Source organism: Aedes albopictus, unplaced genomic scaffold (assembly GCF_035046485.1).
Source record: "Aedes albopictus strain Foshan unplaced genomic scaffold, AalbF5 HiC_scaffold_506, whole genome shotgun sequence".
Taxonomy (NCBI): domain Eukaryota; kingdom Metazoa; phylum Arthropoda; class Insecta; order Diptera; family Culicidae; genus Aedes; species Aedes albopictus.
Genome location: NW_026917317.1, coordinates 1 through 25,000, shown reverse-complemented (window position 1 = coordinate 25,000; position 25,000 = coordinate 1). Strand labels below are relative to the sequence as shown.

General features: G+C 38.0%; 2 protein-coding genes across 2 annotated transcripts; one reads left to right on the top strand and one right to left on the bottom strand.

Moving 5' to 3' along the window:
- Positions 1–1,614: 1,614 nt before the first annotated feature.
- LOC134284678 (uncharacterized protein K02A2.6-like) lies at positions 1,615–4,799 on the bottom strand (the record flags this gene model as incomplete). The annotated part of the gene is made up of 2 exons (XM_062843760.1): positions 2,482–4,799; positions 1,615–2,409 (listed from the first exon to the last, which is right to left on the bottom strand). Coding segments are annotated over exons 1-2 (2,155 nt in total), but the record flags the coding sequence as incomplete, so codon positions are not given.
- A 12,281-nt stretch (positions 4,800–17,080) lies between these two features.
- LOC109419651 (uncharacterized) lies at positions 17,081–17,868 on the top strand. Its single transcript, XM_019693879.3, has one exon. It carries the CDS (start codon positions 17,300–17,302, stop codon positions 17,723–17,725), a length of 426 nt encoding a protein of 141 aa, XP_019549424.3. The 5' UTR covers positions 17,081–17,299; the 3' UTR covers positions 17,726–17,868.
- Positions 17,869–25,000: the final 7,132 nt, after the last annotated feature.

Genomic DNA, 25,000 nt, shown 5'->3' with positions numbered 1-25,000 from the left:
TTGGCTACGATCCACCTCTCTATCGAATGTTTATTATTGTTCTTATACAAGACTTTGTCTCCCAAAGTTAACATAAGAAAAGGATCCTGTGAGGGCGTACTACAAGTATCTACAAAAACCTTTTCCTTCTCAGGAAGAGGTTCCAGATAATGCTTATACTGTCGTTTAGGATGAACAAGATCAATTAACGTTTTTGGTTTAAAACTCAACATCTTTTCCGAAGGAAATTTGTCATCAGAATTACAGGTATTTCTGTAATTCATTAAAAAGTACGTAATACGATCTTCTGTATCCAAAGATCTTGTCTCCGGTTCTAATAGGAACTTCTTAAAAACATCCTTTGCCACTCTAACCATCCTCTCTGCCTGTCCATTACTACTAGGATTATATGGAGGGCTTTTCATTACTTTTATTCCCTGCCGTTCCATAAAGGTCGTGAATTGGCTAGAGTTGAATGGAGGCCCACCATCTGTGACGAGCACGTCTGGAAGCCCAAATCTTGCGAAAATAGCTGTAAATTTTTTTATAACTTTACCTGCATCTGTCCCGTACTTCATTAATTCAATTTCTAGCCATTTTGTGTGACTATCCACCAGTAGTAAATAAGTTTTGGAGTCAAAATAGAAGAAATCGGCGTGTATACGGCTAAAAGGGCGTGTAGTAAGCATCCAAGAAGAGTTACTTTCTGGTTTGGGAACGACTGCTGTCTTTAAACATGCCTGACAAAGCTTCACAAAGTTTTCGATATCTGCGTTTAAACCGAACCAAAACAAACTACGACGGGCCAGCTGCTTCATCCTAACTATCCCGCTGTGATTTGCATGAAGCAGCTTTAGCATAGGAAGTCTCAATGATAAAGGTATCATAACACGATCCTGGTACAAAATGCAGCCGTCTGCAATTTCCAGTTCATTCCGTACTGAATAAACCTGTTGCCAACCCTTTTCTATTCTATGAGGCCATCCGTTTGCTATATATAGTGCTATTTTTGAAAGAAATGAATCCGACACACTTTCTTTAGCAATTTGAGAAAAATCTAGAGGAAAATCGCTGAAAAAATTTATGCTATTTATTTGTCCGTTGTCAATGTGGCTTGGAACGCTTTTTCTAAAGGGAACCTAGAACAAAAATCAGCGTTTCCCATTTGAGAAGAAGGCCTATAGTGAATTTCAAAATTATATATTGACATATCCATAGCATAACGTTGCAACCTAGTAACACACAACTGATGCTTTCCTTCCTTACCAAAAATTCCTAGCAGGGGCTTGTGATCAGTGTATATTGTAAATTTCTGCCCAAACAAAAATTTATGGAACTTTTTTACGGTACAGAGCAACGCTAAAGCTTCCAAGTGAAGAATCGGGTAAGCTTTTTGTGCCGCGTTTAACGAGAAGGAGACAAAACTAACCGGTTTTTCTTTGCCGTCTACCAAATGAGCTAGAACTCCTCCAAGACCATAATTACAAGCGTCGGAAATAACTATGATTGGTTTATTTGGGTCATAGAATTCTAAAATGTTGGCATTGATTAAAGCTGTTTTACTCTCCTGAAAAGCTGTTTGACATCTCTCATCCCAAATGTATCTTGCACCCTTTTGAAGCAAAGCATACAAACAGCTCAATTTGACCGATAATTGAGGCACAAATCTACCATAATAATTAATTAGGCCTAAAAATGCCTTTAGTTCCGAGACATCCTTAGGAACTTTGGCTTCTTGCACTGTTAGCAGCTTTTCAGGAGATGGCAATATTCCTTCATCTGTTATTAAATGACCCAAATATGGAAGTGATTGTACGAAAAGTTTGCATTTTTTTAGGTTTACTTTCACATTTGCGTCCTGAAGCCTTTGAAGAACTAGGTATAAATTATTCTTACATTCCTTCAATGTCCTACCAGCAATCAAGACATCATCAAGATAACAACAAACATATTCCAGTCCAATCAAAATACTGTCCATTACTCTCTGAAATATGGACGCACTCGAAGAGGCTCCCTGTGGCAGGCGGTTGTAAACGTAAAGACCCTTGATTGTGTTAATGACAACAAATTTTTTTGACCTCTCTGATAACTTTAATTGCGTGTACGCCCCCGCCAGGTCGAGACAACAAAACCATTTGCAGCCTGATAGGGAAGCAAAAATGTCCTGCGCCAATGGTAAAGGGTATGTTGTGGGTATAATGCATTTATTTATAGACGCTTTGCAGTCCAGTACCATTCGAATATCATTATCCTTTTTTAAAACTATCACGACCGGAGAAGCCCATTCACTGACCTGGATAGGAGAAATTACATTTTGCTTCTCCAAGGAGTCCAAATGTTGCGTTACTTTTTCTCTCAGCTTGAATGGTACATCGTAAGCTTTACGGAATATGGGTCTATCTTCCTTTAGGGCAAGGTCCGCTTCATAACCTGATATCGGGTTCGAAAAATCTCCATCAAAAACTTTTGGAAAGCGCAATTGAATTTCAGTATCTACATTACCCTTCGTTTCCTGTCGGCATGAATCCATTGAGTTTATATTCGCTACATTTACAAAAGCTTTTCTCCATTGAGGGTAAAACAAATCCATCCAGTCACGGCCGAACAGCGGTACGAATTTCCCCGGCCCATCGAGTATGATTAAATTAGCCCGTTTCTGGTTATTATCCACCACAACATCAGCCTCAATTTTTCCGAAAATACCTAAACGTTGACCATTGACTACTACCAAACGACTATTGCATTTTTTTACTGGCACCTGACTAAAGTGTTTTCTATAATGATCTCTACTAATAACCGTCACCGCCGCACCACAATCTATTTCCATTTTGAGCTGCACACCGTTAACCGAAACTCTTACTACGCATGGCTCACTGAAGTGTTCTTCTGCTGAAATCATCATGCACGGATAATCCGATTCTTCATCTTCCGATTCTTGAAGCTTTAGCCGCTTAAAATCATAGTACTCCACTTCCTCCTTTTCCTTTTCTACGAAATTCACCGATCTTTGGTTCATAAATTTGAAGCAGTTACGTTTCACATGGCCACGTTTTTTACAAAAATTACAAATTACGCTAGAATGGACGTTGTCCTCCCGATAGTCACGCAATACTCTAAAATTATCTCTTTGTTCGTTAACATATCCATTTCTATGATTGTACCGATTAAAACCGGACCGCAAAGCACCACGTCCCCTCTCCATGCTTCTACTACGACTGCGCTGCCTGCGTCCGTAGTCACGTGAAAACTGCCTCGTGGATCGCCCTATTTCGCTACGCTGCTGCTCTACGTCTCCTAATTTGTATTTAACCGAATTCACACTTCTAGGACCTTCTTCTGTACAACTCAATTCCTTTGCTCGAAGCTTAGCAAGCTCACTGCGTACCACTAATTCCTCAACTTCTTCCAAAGACATGCCATCCCTCATCAAAAGCTTTTGCTTTAACTCCTGATCACGCAAACCAAAAATTATTTTGTCTTTTATAGCTTCATCCTTATGAGCTCCAAACCCACACTCACTTGCTAATAGTTTCAACGCTAGAACGTAATTTTCAGCCGGTTCTTCTATGCCCTGTATCCGCGAATGAAACTTGTGTCTATTCATCATGTTAGGAGTAGTCTTGTCTAAACGCTCTTTTAATTTATTAATCATTTCATCATAATCAATTGTCATGATATCAACCCCTGGGTAGATTAAGCAAATTTCGTCAAATATCGTGGGACCACTAAGGGTAATGAAAAGATTTTTCTTTGTGGCCTCTGGAATGTTGTTCAGTTGGTACAGAATTTTCATTCTTTCCATGTACTTAGCGAAACTCGACCCTTTTACAAAATGATCGACCGTACCGATCAGTGCCGCCATGTTTGCCGTAAACAAATGATAAATCGTCTAAAAATGACAAAAGGAAAAAAAATAGAAATGACTTACGTGACCTCGCTGTCTTTACTTAACCAACCGACGGGAAACAAAAGCTGCCGCTCTCTGCTCACGCTTGAACGCCCGTCTCACCGTCGATTTCGTCTAATGCGCAGCCCTCGGAGTCGTCTCACAATTCTATCGCTCACCAAATCGCCAAAAAGCACTGATCACTCACAGTCTTCTTCCTTTCTCTGCCCACTGCTCGTACTACTGCCGCTATACCGCTATACCGCTGTACCGCAAACGCACCGACACAAGCCGAGTCACTCACGGACTCAATCGAGATACACCGCTCACTTATTGACCTCTATTGCAGTTCTTTTCTTCCTATAACAATGCCTAACAAAATGGCGATCACCGATATACCACTTTCAACGCCGGGCCGGTAGATATCAAAATGGCTCCGAGATAATCTGTTCTTACTAAATCCACGTTTTTCCATGCACACAAGGTTTGGACCTTGCTACACTCAACTTTTTCAACAGTTTTTTCGTCTGGGACAGAACACTATCTCTCGCACACGATGGCTAGGCAGCACGACGCTGCGCCGTGCCTTGTCACACCCCACTTGCTTCCGAAATCTTCACAATTCGTAAATGCGCTTTTGATGCTCCACTAAGCCCACCGATCATGGCACAAATTTCCCAAATGGAGGAGAACGTGCCTCTAGAGCCGACCTACTGAAGCCCACCGATCAGCTGCTTCAATCCCTACAGCTCACTGACCGCACAAGGAAAACTTTTCCTTAATTTTCTGCACGCTACCACTGCTTATGTAGGGAACAAAAAATCTTAAATCCACTATTCTCCTACTGCAAGCACGTTTTCCAACTCGTCGACACCTTTTATGTTCTGATCTATAGCTTCGGAGATAAAATGAAATACGTCCAACTCTGTTAACAGTCAAGATACAAGAGCTCGCCGTCGTATATTTATTCTTCCTTCATACCTAGCTGCTATAATTCTGAATTCACTCTAGTGAACATTGAGCTATAAACTTCATTTATGGAATGTGAGGATTCTGACATTAGGTCGAACATAACATATCCGTTGTGCATTTATCACAAGTCAAAGACAAGTTATAATTCAGCTTGCATATACCTACTCTTTGCATTCTTTGAATTTTCGCAAATTTAACAATAATTATTTAATTTAATAATTGATAAATTTAACGTAACGCAAGAGTGGGTAGGGGAGGTCTCTGCGTTACACTCATCATTCATCACTTGAATTCGAAAGTACACAGGACAGGGACGCTAGGATAAGTTGACTTACAGATTAGGTTATGTGAACAATTAAATTCATTACCATTAGAAAATAATGGACGGATTAGGTATAGGTTAAACTGTTGATTTTAGAAATGAGTTTATATTCGTATTTCTTATTTTTATAGGTTTTTAGGGATGAATATATAAAAGTTGACAAATAATCTTCATCATTTTTAGATCAGCTGACTTAACTTTTTTGTTTTAATATCCTAGACGATATTATAACACTGACCAAAAAAACAGGAATTTAGTTACATGATTCTTTAGGACTTAGGACGGTTGACAATGTAAAGGGTTACGGTGGTTATAAGAATACTTCGAACTGAGATGATCACAGATATGCAGAAGATGACTAGCGAAATTAATAACACAATTTGACACATTATAAACTATATTTTGACATATAGGGTTTGACTGATTTGCAACGTCGAATGGAAGCTCAAAAAGTGTTATCTAACACTAATATGAAAGTTATTTGGGGATGATGCTGGTGCTGTCAATGACCAACATCGGTTATTGACACTATTGGTAATCAGCTTGAAATAATTTTCAGAATGTATTATAAAATCACTTACCGTCGTGCGGGGCTACTTTTGAAATGCGGGGCTACTTTGGACACTTTTGAATATGGATTTTTTGAATTCAAAATATGGTTCAAATCTGTTTGATGTCTTAGGAACTATTATAAAGCAATAGTTTTCCCTTCATTTGGTTGAAATTATTTTTCAAACAGACCGTTTATTGCTTGTCAGGACGCGAAAAAACATCGAATAAACCAATATAATATACATAACGTATCAGAACATTTGGTCTGTAGGCATTGTTTCTACAGTTCATAAATTTCAAAGGGTTGATCAATTCATTCAAAATGTATCAACGTAGCGTATACAATCGAATATTTGTATCGTTATACGTTATAAATGACCGTTTCGCCCAAATAAAGGATTGATGGTCCCTTTTTTCAGGCTATCTATATAGCAATATCACGCTGCTCATAATACCAAAGGTAGCACAGAACCATCTTAAAACGCATATTTTTATTGAAATTATGTATGATACAGTATACTACAGTATTGGTACAATGTAGTTTTCCAAATAACCCTGGAATTTGAAATGCAGTTTTGTTATAGATAAAAATGACCAAAGTAGGCCGCATCCGGTTCTATATGAGATGTGTCCGATTGGTGTATGAACAACTTTTTTGTTTATTGATGGATTTAGCTCAAATTTTGCATACATCCTACATACATACTCACAATTATTGTGTATAAAAATTGCGGAAATTCATTCACTAGTCTGGGAGTTATAATGTCATAAAGTTGAAAAACCATGAAAAAGTGTACAGTCAGGTTTTTTTTTACGCGGGGGATACGTACCGCGTAAAAAAAAAACTCAGTTCGAATTTCGAAAAACCGCGTAAAAAAAGTCTCACCATTTCTCGACAAATCATGCAAAAATAAGACGATGAAATTTTTTTTTGTATGGAGTTTTCATTTACGCGGCCGCGTAAATCAAAACCGCGTAAAAATAAACCTGACTGTATAAAGAAGCCCCGCACGACGGTAGGATATTATTTGATTGTTATTTGGAGAAGCTGTCAGAAAAAACTAGTTGCCCATATCGGCTAAAAACGCTAGCTCTGGTAGCTGTCTCCGAATAATTTTCAGAATTATTCAAATCTTTAAAAACTAGCTATTACATATTTTTTATTGCTCTCTTTTGTAATATTTCTCAGGAATAGTACTTTGAAGGCGTTAACATAGATAGCCTTTCTTCTCTCTGATGTTGTCCAGTGACCACGGAGATTTTCTATTATTGAAATATTGTTCAACTATCAATTTATCTTTGGAGCTTCCATTCGGTCAAAACACTAGTGCGATGGGAATAGTTGAAACACAGTATTTTTAAAAACTACTACGACCCAATACTAATTACAACACACTTTGCTCAAGTTGACGACATCGTCTAGTCCATCGTGAGTATTGGTCCTAGTAGGGGGAAAGTTGGGAAAGGGTCCAGGCTTTGCTATTAGCTGTCCTGCAGCTCCACCTGGTCACTCTACAAAAAAAAATTAAGATCCAGACCACTTATCCAGATCACCTAGAATGATGATACCACAGACAAACAGACGTATTATTTGGAACAAAGTGCGACTAAAACCATCGTCACAAAAGTATAATCGCCCAATGCTAATTATGCTGTGTTTCGCAAACTCACTGAGTATATGGCGGTAGTGAGCAAATGTCAAATAGGAGCAAAAACGATGCGAGCGCCATGAGCGAGAGATTTGTGAACTACAGAATATGTGAAAAGTCCGTTAAAAAGGGAAACGATGGGAAGTGGGTAGAGTAAGACGTCTGTTTGTCTGTGATGATACCTTTGGCAAACTTGTTGCCCAGCAAATCAAAAGTCATATGAGGATGTTATTCTAAAGTTATATTAACCCTAAAAGGGATACCTGGGGTCCATTGGACCCCAGGCGCCTTTCAGAGCTCGTCTTTGATGGAACACACTCAGCGAGGTGACGAAATTGAGGCCATGAAGGTATCCCTTTTAGGGTTAATGAACACATTTAGTTAGAATTATATAAGGTGCAATAACAGATAAGGTGAAATTGTATACGAAGTCCACAATTTCAACCGATTTCATTTGGCAGTATTAGTAATTCCAATTTTGCGTCTACAATTATACAACTTCAAGTTGACATTCTTCAACAACTTCAAATGCACTTGTTGCGATTCTATCGTAATCTTAAATGTGAGATTGCACATGAGGTCATATTTGTAAGAATAAAATTATACGGTGAGGGTATCTAGTTGGAGAGTCAGTTGTTGATGAAAAATAAATGTTTTTTGGGAATATGTCAATAGGCGCATCTCTTAACTCAAATAAGTAAAGATGCAGTGCGTGTTTTTACTTTAACCTACCATAATTCTATCTAGCAGCTCCAAAGGCAGCTATGTGCAAATAATTAGAATGCTGTCTAGCATATAAAAAAAAAACAATTTTATTCAATTAAACACTAAGATACAACTCACAATTAAGACTAACTTATTCTAGACACTGAAAGTGGCTTTTATAAGCTCATTATGTAAACTCAGCAAACCTATCCGCCTGCTTCATGCATTTAGCTGCCGCTATACAGCCTCACCTCAGCATAATCAATAAATTTCACTAAACCACCAAAATATTTCACACTATGCTTTAATTTTTACCAACATTTTTGCTAAAATCCACACTTTTGATCAAAAGACTGACACGACTTGTTGTTATTTTATAATTGTGAAAAATAAATCATATATAGGGACAAACTAAGTTATATGTGATACTATATAATTCGCTGGATCAATTCGTGTATGTCAAAATGATACTGTCAATTTGTACGTATATGGTCTCCAAAATGTGCATTTCAAATAATCCTTTTCAAACGAAGAAATTTCCACATAACTGAGTTGCGAAAGTGTAATGGGTTTGAGTTCACAATTTTATCACTCAATACTGGTACTTGTGGCTATTCAGACCAGTCTACCAATTATTTATATTTGCTTAAATTTCACGTTCTATAACAGTCAGTTATTGACATAGTGGTAGGGTATCTGATTAATGAGCTGCAGGTCGGAAAATCTAGGCTTGTAATCTTCCTTTTTTTATATTTGAACATGTGAAAATGAAATCATATATATTGCCAAGCAAAGTTATAAAAACAAGTTGTAAAACATGCCAAATGAATTCGTCTGAAGTAGGGTAATTTTCCAATTGCTGCACGGCTAAATATTCGCCTATAGTTGCACACTCCATGTTATTCTTATGAGGTATGCAACAATTGGCGAATTTTTAGCCGTGCAACAATTGGCGATTTACCCTAGTATGACTCACAGTGGTTTTCTCAAAATGTACGTATATGGCCTCCAAATTCAGCATATTTGGTGCATTTTATACAACGTGTTTACTCAGCACAGTTGTAACAGAGTTATGTGAATCAATTTGTTGGCTGGGTGAGTAGATCAAGAACTTACAGATAATGTGTCGTTTAATTCGGAACTCCTCGTAGAGGTGGCGTTACTGAGCATGTATATCTTATATCTCATATATCTGAGGACTCTGATCACTCAAAAAAATGGTTTCTTCGGAAAAGTTGTTGTATAGGTCAAGTGCTTCCAGATGATGGTCCGTTTAATTCGAAACTCCACACATAGATGGCGTTAATAGGAATACCAATTTTCTATGTGATGTATCTCAGGATTCCGATCACTAAGTTAAGTTGAGTCTTGGGCAAAGTTATTGGATAGGTCATGGACTTACACATGATGGGCTGCTTAATTCGTAACTCTGCACATAGATGGCGCTAGCGAGCATGAGCATTTATAGTTGTGCATTTGTGAATCAAGCGGCAGAGGTGGTGTGCTGCGCAGAAGCTGCGCACATTCAAGCTGTACCTAATGGGGCCTCCCCCTATGGGGCCGTGCACAAATTACGTCACGCTTTTAGGGGGGAGGGGGGTTTCGCAGAACGTGACGACCCTTACAAAAAATATTTAGGTCCCATACAAAAAGTGTGACATAGGGGGGGGAGGGGGGTTGAAAAAGGTAGATTTTTGCGTGACATAATTTGTGTATCACCCCTATCTGGCATCTATAAGACCCCCTTCTTCACTGCCTCAGGGTCGGCATATGCGCGTGACCAGTCGCGACCAAGAAAACACTTGAACTCCGGATTACAACACACTTTCCCACTTTGTTTCGACTTTCGTGCACACAGGTACCTTTATTCCTCCCACTTCCTTACAGCCTATCTCCTACCTTATCTATCACTTTCTTCTTCCCTTACAGTACTTCCCAAACTGTACGCCGCGGCGCCCTGGTGCGCCGTGAATCTTTCTCAGGTGCGCCGCAGGTTCCTGGGATGGCCTTAATAATAATATTTTTGCAAAGTAAAACTAATGTCATAATGTACGATTGACATTCTTAGTTTGTGTTTGAAAATTCTTCATTGTACTTTATGGTATTCCGAGAATTTAAGTCAGGATTCTGCCTGTTTTGCACCAGCTTAGTTTTTTACTTGTTTTCAAAAACTTGTTCTCCGAAGAATAATCACTCTTCCGGTCTCCCGGTATACATGATATTCATCTCAAATTTTCTGGAATACTTCAGCGATATGCAAATAAACCATTCGTCCTGAAATGATTTATTTTTTAAGATCCTAAACTTGCCAAAGTTGGCGACACTACGGAGCATAAAACATACTTTCTAGAAGCTTTCAAGCACTACACCAAGAAACCAAGGGGTCCTGCGGGCGATTTGGGAACGAATGGGTGACACCTTAGTGATGGGGCAAAGTGGGGGGGGGGGGGGGGGGGGGTTCTGGTCGGGGAATTGTTACCTGGATACTTTTCGATCTTCTGCATCTTCCACTAACTTTCACTTCAGTTTGTCTACGGCCATCAAACTCCAAATGTTCTTTTTTACGGGTTTTCAAACTCCAAATATTTAATCTCAACACGTCTGTTTGATATGGTTTTGCGTTTAACATTTTTTTTTATCTAGTTCGTTTATTTATGGCTCAATTGCGTGTAACGCTTTACGGAGCCGAAATTCATTTTTTGTATATTACATACGATTTATTTCTTTCTTAAGATCAAGATTAGTACGGGCAGGAGGCCAGGGTACTCGTGGCTGCTCGAGGTTAGCGGGTCACATCATTTTAAGGATAGGCATGGTAAGGATAAGGTTTCAGGATTCGCTGTAGCACATCCGGGAGGTATCTTGGCTTTTGGCGTCGCCTCTGTTGTTGGCATGGACTTGTCACGGGGTTTAATCTGCCGGATGGCCAGGAACATGTAACACAAAAAGGACAAAACACAAGAAAAAAAAACTGAAGCGAAAAAAAACAAGAAGATTATACCTTTATACAACACATGCAAAGGAATTCATAAATGGACCGCATATAGATAAGGTCGCGGGTCCCCAACACATCTCTCACAAGAACAAAGGGTTGTCTACCTCGGGCTTCAAGGGTTATTCAATAAAAGTGCTCTGGAGGCGTCATTATCCGGGCATTTTCAAACTACGTGGTCGATGTCGTTATATCCGGAATCGCACTTAGTACAAACATTGCTCAACGCGAGGTTAATCCTGTGTAAATGCGCGTCTAGCGAGTAATGGTTGGACATAAGTCTTGACATCACACGAATGAAATTTCGACTTACATCCAAACCATGCCACCACGCTCGCAAGGAAACATGAGGAATAATGGAATGTAACCACCGTCCCAGCTGGCCATCTCGCCAATCATTTTGCCAACTTTGAAGAGAACTCTGGCGAACAAAATGGAAAAATTCATCGTGTGAAATTCTTCTATCATAGATCTCACCTTCCTGTGCGCCCACCTTTGCGAGAGAGTCCGCCTTCTCATTGCCATAAATCTCGCAATGTGAGGGGACCCATACAAAGGTAATCTTGTATGATCTTTCGACCAGTACACCCATCTGCTCCCTTATTTTTGTAAGAAAGTAAGATGCGTGCCTTACAGATTTCATCGACCGGAGTGCCTCAATAGAACTGAGACTATCCTAGAAGATGAAGAAATGATCTGCGGGCATGTTGGAAATCATCCCCAAAGCGAAGTTGATTGCTGCCAGCTCAGCAGCATAAACCGAACAAGATTCCTGAAGTTTGCGGAAGGCGGTGAAATTTTCATTGAAGACACCGAAACCAGAGGATCCATTTATGCGAGACCCATCAGTGAAAAATCTCTTACGGCAATTGACATTTTGGTACTTTTCGTTAAAAATGCGAGGAATAGATATACATCGAAGTTGATCTGGTATTCCCTGAACGGCTTGTTTCATGGACAGATCGTATTTAACAGAAGAACTGTCATTGGTGAAGTGTACACGAGGAGGATTATAACCTGGGAGGCTTATGTCAGATGACATGTAGAAGATATATATTCTCATGAATTTTGACTGAGTGTTCAGTCTGAGCATCTTCGAAGTTTTCAATAACCAGTGTGTTGCTCACTCCACACTTGATGAGTAACCTTAGCGAGAGCTCCCAGAAGCGGTTCTGGAGAGGTTTCACCCCTGCCATGACCTCTAGGCTCGCATTATGCGTTGAGTGCATGCAGCCAAAGGCAATACACAGACAACGGTATTGAATTCGTTCCAACTTAATTAGGTGGCAGTTTGCTGCTGAGAGGAAACAGAAAAAGCCATACTCGAGAACAGTTTGCGTTTAACAATGTTGTGGAGCAATGGCGCTTTCACAAACCAGATTCTCCGACCGCGAATTTCCCGCTTTGTTGAAATTCGCCTTATTATGGCTCCTCATACGCCACTCCTCATGGTCGCCTTATCCTTGCGTCTGCGATGCTTAGTGGTGAGTAGCGGAACTATGTGGTGTGGCTGCTAGCTGTTTGGTGGGCGGTGGGTGGTATTTAGTGATGCTCAGCGGATTTTCAAACATCTTCTTGGTTTTACTTTTGAATATATACAACGAAACACTACACCGCGAAAATCTCACAAATCTCGGACAGACAGACACACCACTGGTTTCAAAGCTCATCTTCCACTAAACTTCTCAGTATCATTCACAAAAGATCAGGAGAGAAAAACGTACAATAACAAACACGTGTTGATTCTAGAGTTCTTTCCTTGAGGCCATGGGCAATTCGAATGTTTTATAATGTTATAGTGCACGCACATGCATTGATGCAGTGCATTGATTAACATTTCGACATAAAGAGTCTTGCTGGCAACACTGATCATGCAAATTCAAGTTAAGCCAAATATCACAGATCCGGTGCACTTCAAGTGTAGTACGTAGCACATCACATTATTATACAGATCCAAATAAAGCTTAACCTCTCAAATCAAGTGTAACATAGGCATTTCGAATGCTCGTCAATGTAATTATGCACCTAAAGTGCAATAGATTGTTTCAACTTGTGACTCAAAATTTATGCACTGAGTTTTTTACGCGGTCCGCCTTAAAAAAACACGTAACCAGGGGCGCCAACTTGGTCAAATTATTGGGGGGGGGGCAAAGCCTGTTTTTCTGATTTTTTGTATGGGAAAATTTGAAAATCGTCGAATATTGAGGGGGCAAAACCATGCTTGCCCCCCCCCCCCCTAAGTTGGCCTAAGCGCCTATGCACGTAACATACACACGATTCTTTTTTTTTTTTGCACGGGTCGTTTTTTTTTTGCTATGATTCAGTAAATTTTGAATCAATTGACTTTTTGTACACGGATAGTACTAATCGTGCCTACATGTGTACAAAATTTCATGAGAATCGGTTGAAAATTGACTGAGTTATAGCAAAAACCAAACCCAAAAAAAATGAATCGGGTGTATTTCAAAAAAGTCAATTCACGGTAGATGTGAAAAGGTTTCTGGAGTTTCAGGGGGTTTCAAAATGTCACACGGGAGCTTCTAGGGGCGTTGCAAGGGGTTACATGGCGTTTCAGGGAGATTTCAGAGCCGTTCTAAGGGGTTCCACGATGTTTCAGGGGCATTACACTGGGTTCACAGCATGTCAGCAAGTTTTATAGGATTTTCAGCGGGTTTCAGAGACGTTACCTAGGCATTACAGAGACGTTACATAGGCGTTGTCGGGGTTTTAAGTGCGTTATATGCGGTTGGATTACTTGACCATTACTTGTCCCATGGGATATATATATCTTTTTGCACAGTACTCACGAAGTGGAAACTAGCCTTTACTCATGCACCAGAATGTTATTATCCTTCTGAACAACTTTGCCGAAAACGACACATTTTCAGCTCCTTTGGATTCCGAGATGGAAAGTCGAAATCTGTACTTGTTAACTAGCGCCACTTAGCGTCGAAATCACCGCCTAAATGGTGAATCACCAGAATGTTCTTGTCCTTCTGAACAGCTATACCGAAGATGACACTTTTCTATATGATTTGGATACCCCAGTTAATGAAATATGTTATATAGAACGATCCGTGTTGCCATCGGAGTCACAATTCTGAATAGTGAAAGGCCACACCTAATAGTTTTAGTTCAATACTCAAACTTTGCTGAACACGTGGAGAAGATAAACTAGCATCTAGTACTTGTATTAAGGCGAAAGTGAGAAAGTTCTGATGATGATTAACCTGGGCTTGTTAGGGGAATATCTGTAAGTAAAAAGAAAATCGAGTTAAGTACTGTTCCTTTGAATTGCACCAAGAATTTGCATCTTTTGACAAAGGATGCAAATTCTTAGTGGAATTCAGAGAAAGTTCTGTTATTTTTTTCACGTCCGATCTAATTTACACCGATAAAATAAGGTCGGAGTGTATTGTGTTTGCTTTCATTCCCATTGGGATTTTTTGGAACAAGGCTTTTTCGATTCCTTTGAGCGTTCAAAATAACCGTTCAAAATTTTGAAGAAATTGGTTGCGTCTCCGTATTGCGAATAGAATTCGTATGACATTTAGTATATAGGAAAACGTGGGGTCTGGAACCATTTGGGCAGGAGCACCTATTTTGGGTACTTGCTGCTATCTCAAACCAATTGATATGAAAATTTGTACATGGCAAGATACTGTGCGTATCTTATCGTATTCCAAAACTCAAGTCAAGTAGCTGAAAACTGACTGAGCTACAGCAGCAAGTGTCCAAAATAGGTGCTCCTGCCCGAATGGTACCAGACCCTACGTTTCTACATTTCTCTCATAAGTTGACATTTTTTGTCGAAAACGATGTAATTGATGTCGTTTAGCTAAATCCTATGGTATGCCGAAAAACTGCCGAAAACCACAAAATGATCCGACGATTGTGGAAAAAATTATACTTATCAATCGTAAGCACAAAAATCGAGATTTTATTACACTAGTTTACAAAATTAAACGAAAGTCGTGAACTTTTAGCAACGAGCATGTGATGCTACATAATTAAGTGCTGATATCAAGATCCTGCTTCAAAAAATTTAAAGTAGAACAGTTTTTGAGTTTTTCCTGAAAATCGACCTCTACAGTTTTTAAAAATATGGAATTTACTAAAATATAAATATTTTGCGTTGCGGTTAACAAATTTTCAATCTTTTTGTATAAACAGAAAGCTAAATAGAATTGTTTCAATCATCTGAACATAATTTTTATATCAAATTAGTGAGGCTCAAGATATTTCCTTAAAATTGAACAAAATTAAAAACAAAAAAAAAGTTTTATTTCTTTTCGTAGGAAAAAATCCATTAAAAGTGACTTTCTCAACATACATTTGAAATATAAGATGTTAGCCCATGTGTTAGCCAGATACAGTGAAAATTTCAGCATTGGTTATGGAAAAAGAGATGTATGAAGGGAGCAAATTGGTTAAAAATAGAACAAAAATCGATCTCAAATCGACAGCCTTGTATGTAAAGTCGTAAAAAACCCGCTGTACTGAATTTTTCTTTCTTCAGGTTTTCGAACTCAGGGCATGCATGATTCTACACTAGAAATGATCATCAGCTTACCGAGTTTAAAAATGCTGTAAACTAGTATTATTGATTTTATTCCTTTATATGTTAAATTTGAAGCACCATCAAACGATCTGAACGTCATAAAAGTCGGATCGCTTTGCGGTCTTCGACAAAGTTTTTCGGTACTTCCAAGACTACATTTTAAATTCATTGGTTACATATTTTGGGAAACATTTAAGCCCCTTATGAGAAAAAAATACGAAAAACTCTCATACTTCCATGCAAATTCCAATCGCAATGCGGAATACGGGAGCGCAACCCATCGTTCCCAAATTTTTCACGGTTATTTTGGATAAGCTTTGATCCGGGTTGATGCGATCATTTCTCATACAACAATGACCCACTCTATGTAGGTACATACATAGAATATATAACGATTTCATCCACTTAGTGGTGAACTCGCTTCTGGCGAAAAGTCACTTCAATAAAGAAAAAAAAATCGTCCTTTTTAGACATACGACTTTCAGACTTGGGCACCCACGGTGATGCAGAGGGCCGTCTTGTCCGTTGTTTCGCGCTAAAAGGCGTTGCCGTTGAATGAATTCGTAATCATTTTTTTTCTTTTTTTTTTGGGTTTCGGAAACAGTAGGTTGTTGGCCTAAGGTCCCCTATCCACCGTTGTGGGGCTGCCACCTCCTTGGTAAACAGACACTTGAGACGTACCTCCTCAATCTAGCTGAAGTCAGAAGGACAACAGTGCCCAGCTTGCACTACCAGCTAAGCACACAACTCTTAGCTGGCGGTCTTTGTTATCGCTTGACCTGTGGAAGCATGAAGTAGGAACTTGTACGGACCAGAGCTATGTTGAACGCTCTTCTTTTCAACTTATTGTCTTGTAGTCCTTTTTAGGTTACTGTTGAATTTTGTACAACATGATGGAGTTTTTTTTTTTTTCAATCATTGTGTTCTTTTAGTCTTATTGACATTTACAGAAACAGCAAGTTTTTTTGTACCCTATGCATACTTAATTACACCGCTGTTCAAGAATATAGCATAGTAATCCTAGTGCTGTGGAAACACCAAACTAAGGCCTGAAGTACAAAGGCTCAAATATTTCACAAAGAAAGAACTCAAGAAACAACATTAGTTTGGCACTAATGAAAATTAGATCGAGTCAAAAAAATGTTTGGACATTGGTTTCTTTTTGGACAAATAATTGACCCTGTGTACTAACGGCTTAATCGCCAAGAGTGCTGAGAAATCATCAATCGTGTCAGATTATGCGTTCCATGAATTTTAATTCCAATGCAATAGTCCAGATTTCTAAAGGCCGGAAAATTAGGTTTGTCACATAATTCACGGTTAACTGGTTCATATTTGAGTTTCACATGTTCGATGCACAAGTGCCGCACGTACGCTGTCTGTCTCTCTCGCGTTTACTTCTATCAAGTCCACAGCATTCAATTGAACTAAATTAAATAACTACCTACATATTCAAGCAGCCGAAATCCGACACCCTGATAGTCCCACACCAGTACCAGCTCAGTATCAATACCACCTATTTATAATTACACAAGTGCACTTTCGCAACCTCACACACCATATCAGCTAGAGAATGCCTATTTTTGTGTAGTGATGTTTGCCGTCGTGCAGTATCGTCTATGAAGTCACCGTTCGTGGAACGCACTGTTTGTTCGCACAGGAACGAAACAACAAAAACAGGATGGATCCCCTAATTTCGCACAAACAGCAAAGGGCTACGGACATTCGCAATGCCATACGGGAGTATCACGCCGCACGGAATCCTTGGGGTCCGGATCACCGGGCACATGCTGTATTCTTGGGAGTTCAGCGGAACAACGCTAGAAGAGGCTTCGCCGACGATGACGAATACATCGAAAGGGGATGTTGCTGGTACTTGGGGTGGTTGCTGCTACTGGTGATGGCATGCGTCGGAGTTTGGTACAGCTGGGACAGAGCAGCTAGCAGTGTACAGAAGTTGGTCGTGAGTTTTCCGGCACTGAGGTCCTTTGGCAAAACGCACTGCCAGGCTTCCTCGTTCGTTCAGGTAGCCAACTGTACGTTCATCGAGACGGGATTGTTTGTGGAGCGGCTGGGTCAAGTGCTTCAGAGCAGCTACGATGATTAATTGACGACGATGGTGGTTGTGGTGATGTTCTGTGACATGACTGACTAGTTAGTTGAAACAAAAGTAACCGATAAACGTTAGCTTTGTAAGTTAAGCTATTTGTAATTTTTTGAGATTAAAATAAAATTAATAAGTAAAGTAAATTTTGCGTACCTTGGCCTATTTCAGAACTGTTTTTCGATAGATTGATAAGTATGTAGGCGTTAGCTTGAATAGATAATAAAAGATAGTGTAGTATGTGATCAGTTCCTATCCTATCGTTATTCTGCAGTAAGCGACATTGACAATGTTGGCACATTTTTTTATTGTAATGGTTCTTATGGCATGTACGATGACTAAAAAAATGGAGATTGTTATCAACTGGAAACTCTATTAGGACGTTTTTTTAATTATACCTTTCATTTAAATCTCTTTCAAATTAAAGTGAAGGTATTATGAAACCACACCTTAAATTTTCAAGAGAACAAATCGGAAGAACCAAACAACGGTTACTCGTTGGTGGTGACCAATCGATCAGCTTTTCAGCGCGAACCACTTGCGAAATTTCCATCGACCACGCTTTTAACGATCATTTTGAATTTTCATAGTTGTGGCTTTCACAACCAGAGGCGCGCGTATCGTTTTTCTATGCGTTTGACGTTTAACACTAGCGCCTTCTATTGACGATATTACACAACACAGTGATTCGTGCAACTTTTCCACCAGGTGATGGTAGTGTGAACTGGGCGCGATGGATTTCCATGAAAATCGTTCAAGGTGTTACGTCTGTTTGTCTGTGTCTTCACCTTAAACCAGAAAGATTAAAAAGCGAGAAAACCTCTTTCGATAGCATGGAACCAAATTATTTATGTTTTTTTTTTTCCTGTTGGGTACATTTTTCACTGCGACCATTTGTTGATCTATTGTGGCGTCCCCCTATTTAATAAATATGCCATATTCCAGTGTGTTACATAACTATGAATCAAATGATTCCACTTGCTAACTGTAGGCATTATCACAGTAAGGTATTACAGATCGAATAAAATGTATATCCTTGCTAGGAGAAGTCATCCATACGTCCACTGGCGTAGCCACGCGGGGGTTTTAGGGTTAAAACTCCCCCAGAGCCAAAATTTGTGGAACAAATTTTCAGTATAAAGCGCTTTGCGGTGAAAAAAATTTTCGGCCGCGCCGCTTTTTTCAAACTACGAATACATTTGCTCATTACTGTTTACAAAATGTAAGTGTCAAATCAAAAAAGGTGTCATTGACCGTTGAAAACCCCTCCCAGAGACAACTTCTGGCTACGCCACTGCATACGTCTGATGGTTATATTACACCAAAATCAAAATATATGCACCTTATATGGAAAAGTGCATCACAGTTACACAATAAATGCTCAGAATCTTCCATACCACTTCTACAGAATCGACAAGTTTCATCTTCCAATATTCCAAGTAGTTTTATTTATTTTGTCAATCATAACGTAGACTAAATAAATACTGCTCGAAAAGTATTTACTTGAGCAGTGACCTGTTATTAAACCACAAAAAGTATTCGGATCTATTTTAGACAAACTCAAAAGTTTTCGAGTAATGTTTTTGTTCGGAGATACGAATCTTTCAGATTGCCGTACTGTTACCGTGTTTTTTCCAAAATTTCTTCTATCGTATTCTTTTCCCAGTTATTTTGTTTTCAGTTTGAGGGTACATTTTGAGGCCCCACAAAATGGTTCTGGAACTAGGAAAGATTTCGAAGATCCAAGTCTTGCTAACAAATCCGCCTTTTCGTTACCTTGAATCCCACAGTGTCCAGGTACCGTAAACCGGGGTCAAATTGATCTCCGGGTCGAAATTGATCTGACGTTTTTCAGTTAGAGGAACCATACCTTGAAGAGTTTACTTTCAAGTATCGTGCTATTAGAATCTGATACAGGGTGGCCACACAAAATCAAAATTGAAATTCCCGCATTTTTCCCGACTTTTTCCCGCATTGATTTTGAAATTTCCCGACGTTTCTTTATATACCTGTGGACCATGTAAAACATCCAAGAATCATAGCTTCTAAGTGGATCTGTAAAACTTACTGAAATATTTACAATGTCATTGTGATGCTGTGACAATTTAACAATATTTTGGAGACGTTAACATCGAAAGAAATGTACATGTAACATATGCTTGAATTTGCTTCTAATTCTGGATGGATGGATGGATACGTTACAAGACGTAAACTTATACTTGAAAATATTTGTGTCGGAATTACCAAAAGATTTTTGTAAACTCTGTAAGAAATCCTTGATCAAGTTCCAACAAAAAAAATCTAGTTGGAGCTGAAATACTTTTTGGTAAATTCTTTAAAGGAGTTTTTTACGATATCGCAGGACTTCTGAAGGTATGAAGGACGGCATTATTGACGTAATTCTGTTTTGATGCCTATAGCCAGAATTATGGGAGTGTTTTCTGGTGAAATTCTTCGAGGAATTTGCTAACAAACTTCCTGGAACAAGTTTATTGCAAAAATACTGAATAAATGTCTGTGATATTTTCTCACATACTCTGCTGCTGGCAAATCAAGAAATCTATTCAATAATTGAGTAAACAAATAATTCTTAACAAAATTAAATTCCTTTATATTAACATTAATACAAACCACCAGATTCAAAATTATCCGAAATCCATTAGATTGCACATAGTTTTATATTTTGTATTATATAAAGGGTATATGTCAAAACTCTTGAAAGAAACTGGCTTCTGACAATACATTTAGATAAAAAAAATGCAGAACTCAGATAAATTCCTGTGAAAACAAAACATGAATTGGAAATTTTCAAAAAAGAAAATATGAGTTTTGCTATGAGAGCACTAGCGATGAATTCCTTAGCGGATTTTTCTCAAATTTTGAAAATACCTGGCGAGTGCCATGAAAGGTTTTCTATTCATAAACAATTTCTAGCAGAATTTGTAGAGAAATTTTCAAACCCTGAAAAACAAAACTTTGACATTTATGACGAAATTTGTAAGGCTCTGTTTAGATATGTATTCCAGTAAAAAATCGATATTCTGGGCTAAATTTCTAATTTCATTTTTAAAGAACTCACTTGGAAACTCGTGAATTTGTCCTATTTTACTCTAATTTCTGTAGGATAGGAAAATGAATCTAGGATTTAAAATGAGATTTAGTACCGGTTTTGAGTAGCATTCAGACCATTGGATTAACCCAGGGTAACGCAAAAAAAAATCATCAGATGTACCTACAAGAAATGGGCTTAAAATTATTTCAGTATAAGATGTTTCTTCTTTCTTTAGACATTCAAGATTTCATAACAATGTTTCGTCAGCAAGAAGCACATAAAGCAATTCTTCAGATTTGCATTAGGAATTGTGGTTAAAAACTCTTCTACAATGTTCATATGTTTGTCCTAAGGAATTCGTGCAAGAATCTTTTCACGTTTTCCATTGGTAACACCAGGAATTCCTTCAGTAGGCAGGCCATACATTGAAAGATTTCATAAAAATCTAGAGAATCATGAAATTCTTCCGCGATAACTGAATTTTAGTTTTTTTTAGTAATTATTCAAAAAAAATGCCACTATACGAAATTGTTAGTATGATGAGTTTGGTGATTGCAGGAAGCTTTTCTATGAACTCATTCTGAAATATTTAGAAATACCGTTATATACTCCTGCAAAGCAATAATTTCAGGAAGTCCTTCACTAGCAAATTAAGAAATAATTTTAAAGTTTCGATAAAAACATTAATTGAAACTTGTCCCAAAGCTCAGCAAGATGTTTCGGCAAAAAATCTAACTATTACAAGGAAATACTACAGAAAAAAAATCTGGATAGAATCTCTAAAATTCTGTCAATGGTCTCCATGGTCTCATTTAGAAAATCCTTACAAAATCTCATCGACAAGAATTCTTCGATTACCACCAGAATTCCAGGGGTTTTCAGCTAAAATAAATTTGCTTAGTTTTTCCTGACATTAGACAGTCGAAACTTTGCAAACTACGTGATTCCTCGATTATACTCAAACTGTATTTCTCGACAAATAGCTTTGTGAAATATTCTGTAGAAAATCATTGAAAAAATTTCATACTCTTATAGTTAAAATAATAGTTTTTTTTTGCGAATGATTTTGATGATTTCTGGTTAACGCCATTATTAAGCTATGATTAACCATATATCAGTAGGTCTGTTCCAGACGCACGTTCTCCTCCATTTAGGAAATTTGTACCAAGTAACAGGCTAAAATTTTTCTAAGAAAATGTTGGAGAAGTATTATTCTGTTATCTCAACGAATGTTGGAGGTGTATTTTATGGCAATTATGATAAAATCAATTTGGTTACCAAAATTATTTTTTGCGATACTTTTTTCACGTTTTGTAGATTAGGTTTTTTAGTCGTTCAAAACTTTTATTGTAAAAAATGTGTTTAAAAATATGTTTTGCCTAAATTTAAGGTCTAATCGTTGACTCAAGCATCCGGACAATCAAAACATGTCACCCGGATAATCTCTATCAAACAAGAAATCACTCGTAGTTCTGAATCCAATGCTCATCTGCATCATTTGGTTTTTGAGATTCCTGAGTGAAACTTCTGAAAGTGTGTAAGAATATGGATTTAAAGTAAGTCAAGTTCTAAATCTAGGTTTGAGTTTACATTCTGGAGGCGCTACACATCATTCTGAAAATTCCGGATCATAAACAAAATTCCCGACTTATTCCCGCATGGATTTCAATTCCCGACTTTTTCCCGAATTTCCCGAGTCTGTGGCCACTCTGCTGATTGGCCTGGTACACGGTTTATATGGGAAAATACAAAAAATGGAAAAACTCTAACTCCTGTATACTTTTTGAGTTCCACGTTGGTCCCATGTCAATTGTGCAAAATTTCAGATCGTTCGGAAAAACTATATTCTAGCGCCCGCCATTCTTAGTTTTTCATACGATTTACTATGGGGAAGTTTTACTTCTGCAAAGAAAAATCGCTAGAAGTCACCCCTAGACCCCTAAAAATAGGACAATGAATGATTTCTGTAGAAAACTTCATAAGGAATCAGACATCTGAGGACCGCAAACCGATGCGACGTTCGTGAAAAAAGTTATTAAGCCTCACCCGATCGATAAAATGACGAGATTTTATTATTTATTGTTATTCCTTACATGTTAAACAGCGTTAGCATGCCATACGGTTTTCAATCAATAACTTTTTCCACATGCCTTGGATTGCTTTGCAGTCTTTGGAGGATTGGTTTCTCGCAAGATTTCCAACAGAAATCATTCATCGATTTATTTTTAGGAGTTAAGGGGCAGCCTGTGGCGATTTTTCTTTGAAAAGGTGATTTTCCCCATAGTAAATCGTTTGAAAACTTGAAATGGCTGGCGCTAAAATATAGTTTCTCCGATCGAACTGAAATTTTGCACAGTTGAAGTGGGGCCAAAATGAAACTCAAAAAGTGTCTAGGAGTAAAATGTCTTTTTGTGACCCACGCTACTGCTGATACTAAAATATATTCATAAGGAAATTATTTAAATTGGGTTTTTTTTTTAACAGAAAACCGTCTGATCAATTTTGACCCGGAGATCAATTTGACCCCGGTTTACGGTACCCAGAATAGATTTAATGTACTTTTTTAGCCACCTTGTGTATTGAATGCATTCCCAAACTAATTTAGATGTGCATGTGAAAGATTTTAATGCTTCAAGAGCAGCATAGTTGTCTGAGAAGATTCATATATTTGCATGTGAGTAATGCTCGCTGAGACCGGCCCACTATTGACACTTTGTTTTTAAAAATGCTTAAGTTGGCGATTTTCTGAAAGTCCTTGCCAAAAAAGTAAAGAAAATGCATTTGGTTACTCAAATTGATGGACCCCTCGTTAGTTGCAGACCCCTCGATTTTGGTCAAATAATGGTTCATTCAAACCGTTATAACTCGAAAGTTTCTCCAAAACAAAATGTTGTTGAAAAGAGGAAAGATAGAGCTACTATTTACAGTTATAAAAACTTGAGTCGGCCATATCCTTATATCACTTGTATCACTTATATCACTTGTTCAAATCTACCACGAACTATAATGACTATTTAATCTATGAATCCCAATTATTTAAAATCCTTGTTTTTCAATAATTGACAGACAGTTGTTCATTTACGGAAATTTCTAACAGTTCTCACTGTATTGAATTTCCGTGGCTACTAGTTGTTTCACGTTTTCGCAACATTTCAACTATCCAATTTACAATAGTTTTAACAAATCTATGTTTATTCATCAAATTCTTCATTGAACTGTGAGAAGTAATGGCGAATGTTTCTTCAATATAAAAAAGCAGCCAACACAATCTCCTTGGCTTCAAAAGTTCTCTCAATTTTAGTTACTAGAGTATGAAGAGCCGTTATTGTTGATTTTCCCAAACTTATTTAGATGCTGGTTAGCAACTTGATGTTTGCTTAGTGGAATCGATTCTAAATATGTTGATTCAATATAATCATCAATAAGTTTTTATGATGTTATTATCCATAATGTAATACAAACAACAATTGGATTTAGCATCCTTTCAATGTTGAAGTCATAATCGGAAACTTAGCTTTTTTCGGTCCTAGTTATGGAATTAAGTAAATAAATCACCAAGAGTTAATCTGCCCTACTCGCATAGCAGCCCCATTTGTGAAAAGTAGATATTGGGAAAAATGCATTTGAAGTTTGAATTTTCGTTTCCATGCTAAACTTTTAAATTCATAATAAAATAAAAAACATTTTTCAATTCTCTGGAAACTTACACAGTTGCTTTGCACCTCTATACAAAACTGTGAAAAATGTTACGTTTACTACAAAATTGTGTTACAGAATACAAAAATCTATGACGGGATTGTTATGCATGTCTTTTCAACATGGGACGCTCATGATTTGGTATTTTTTCATACATTAATGATATAAAAATCCGCAATTCTTATCATGGTTTTGAAAGTGTATTGAAAATGACGGCTATTCACAACGTTAACTCAAAAGTGATGAAAAATGAAATGGAACTGATATATGCGAGTGCACACTGGGCCACGAGCGGGATCTAGCAAGTAAAAACCTCTAGCGTTTTGGGAGTACATTTTTTTGAGTTGGTGTCTTCGGGGACTTTATTTATTTTACCTGTACTTTTATGTGGTGATGAAAGTTAGTTGGTAATTTTGCCGCATAGGTGGTGCTGCGATACTAACTTTTTTGTTTTACGTCCTAGAGGTTTCCCGTCTTCTGCAATGTTGTAGAGCGTGCAAAAATAAGAAAAGTCGCCGAAGACACCAAAG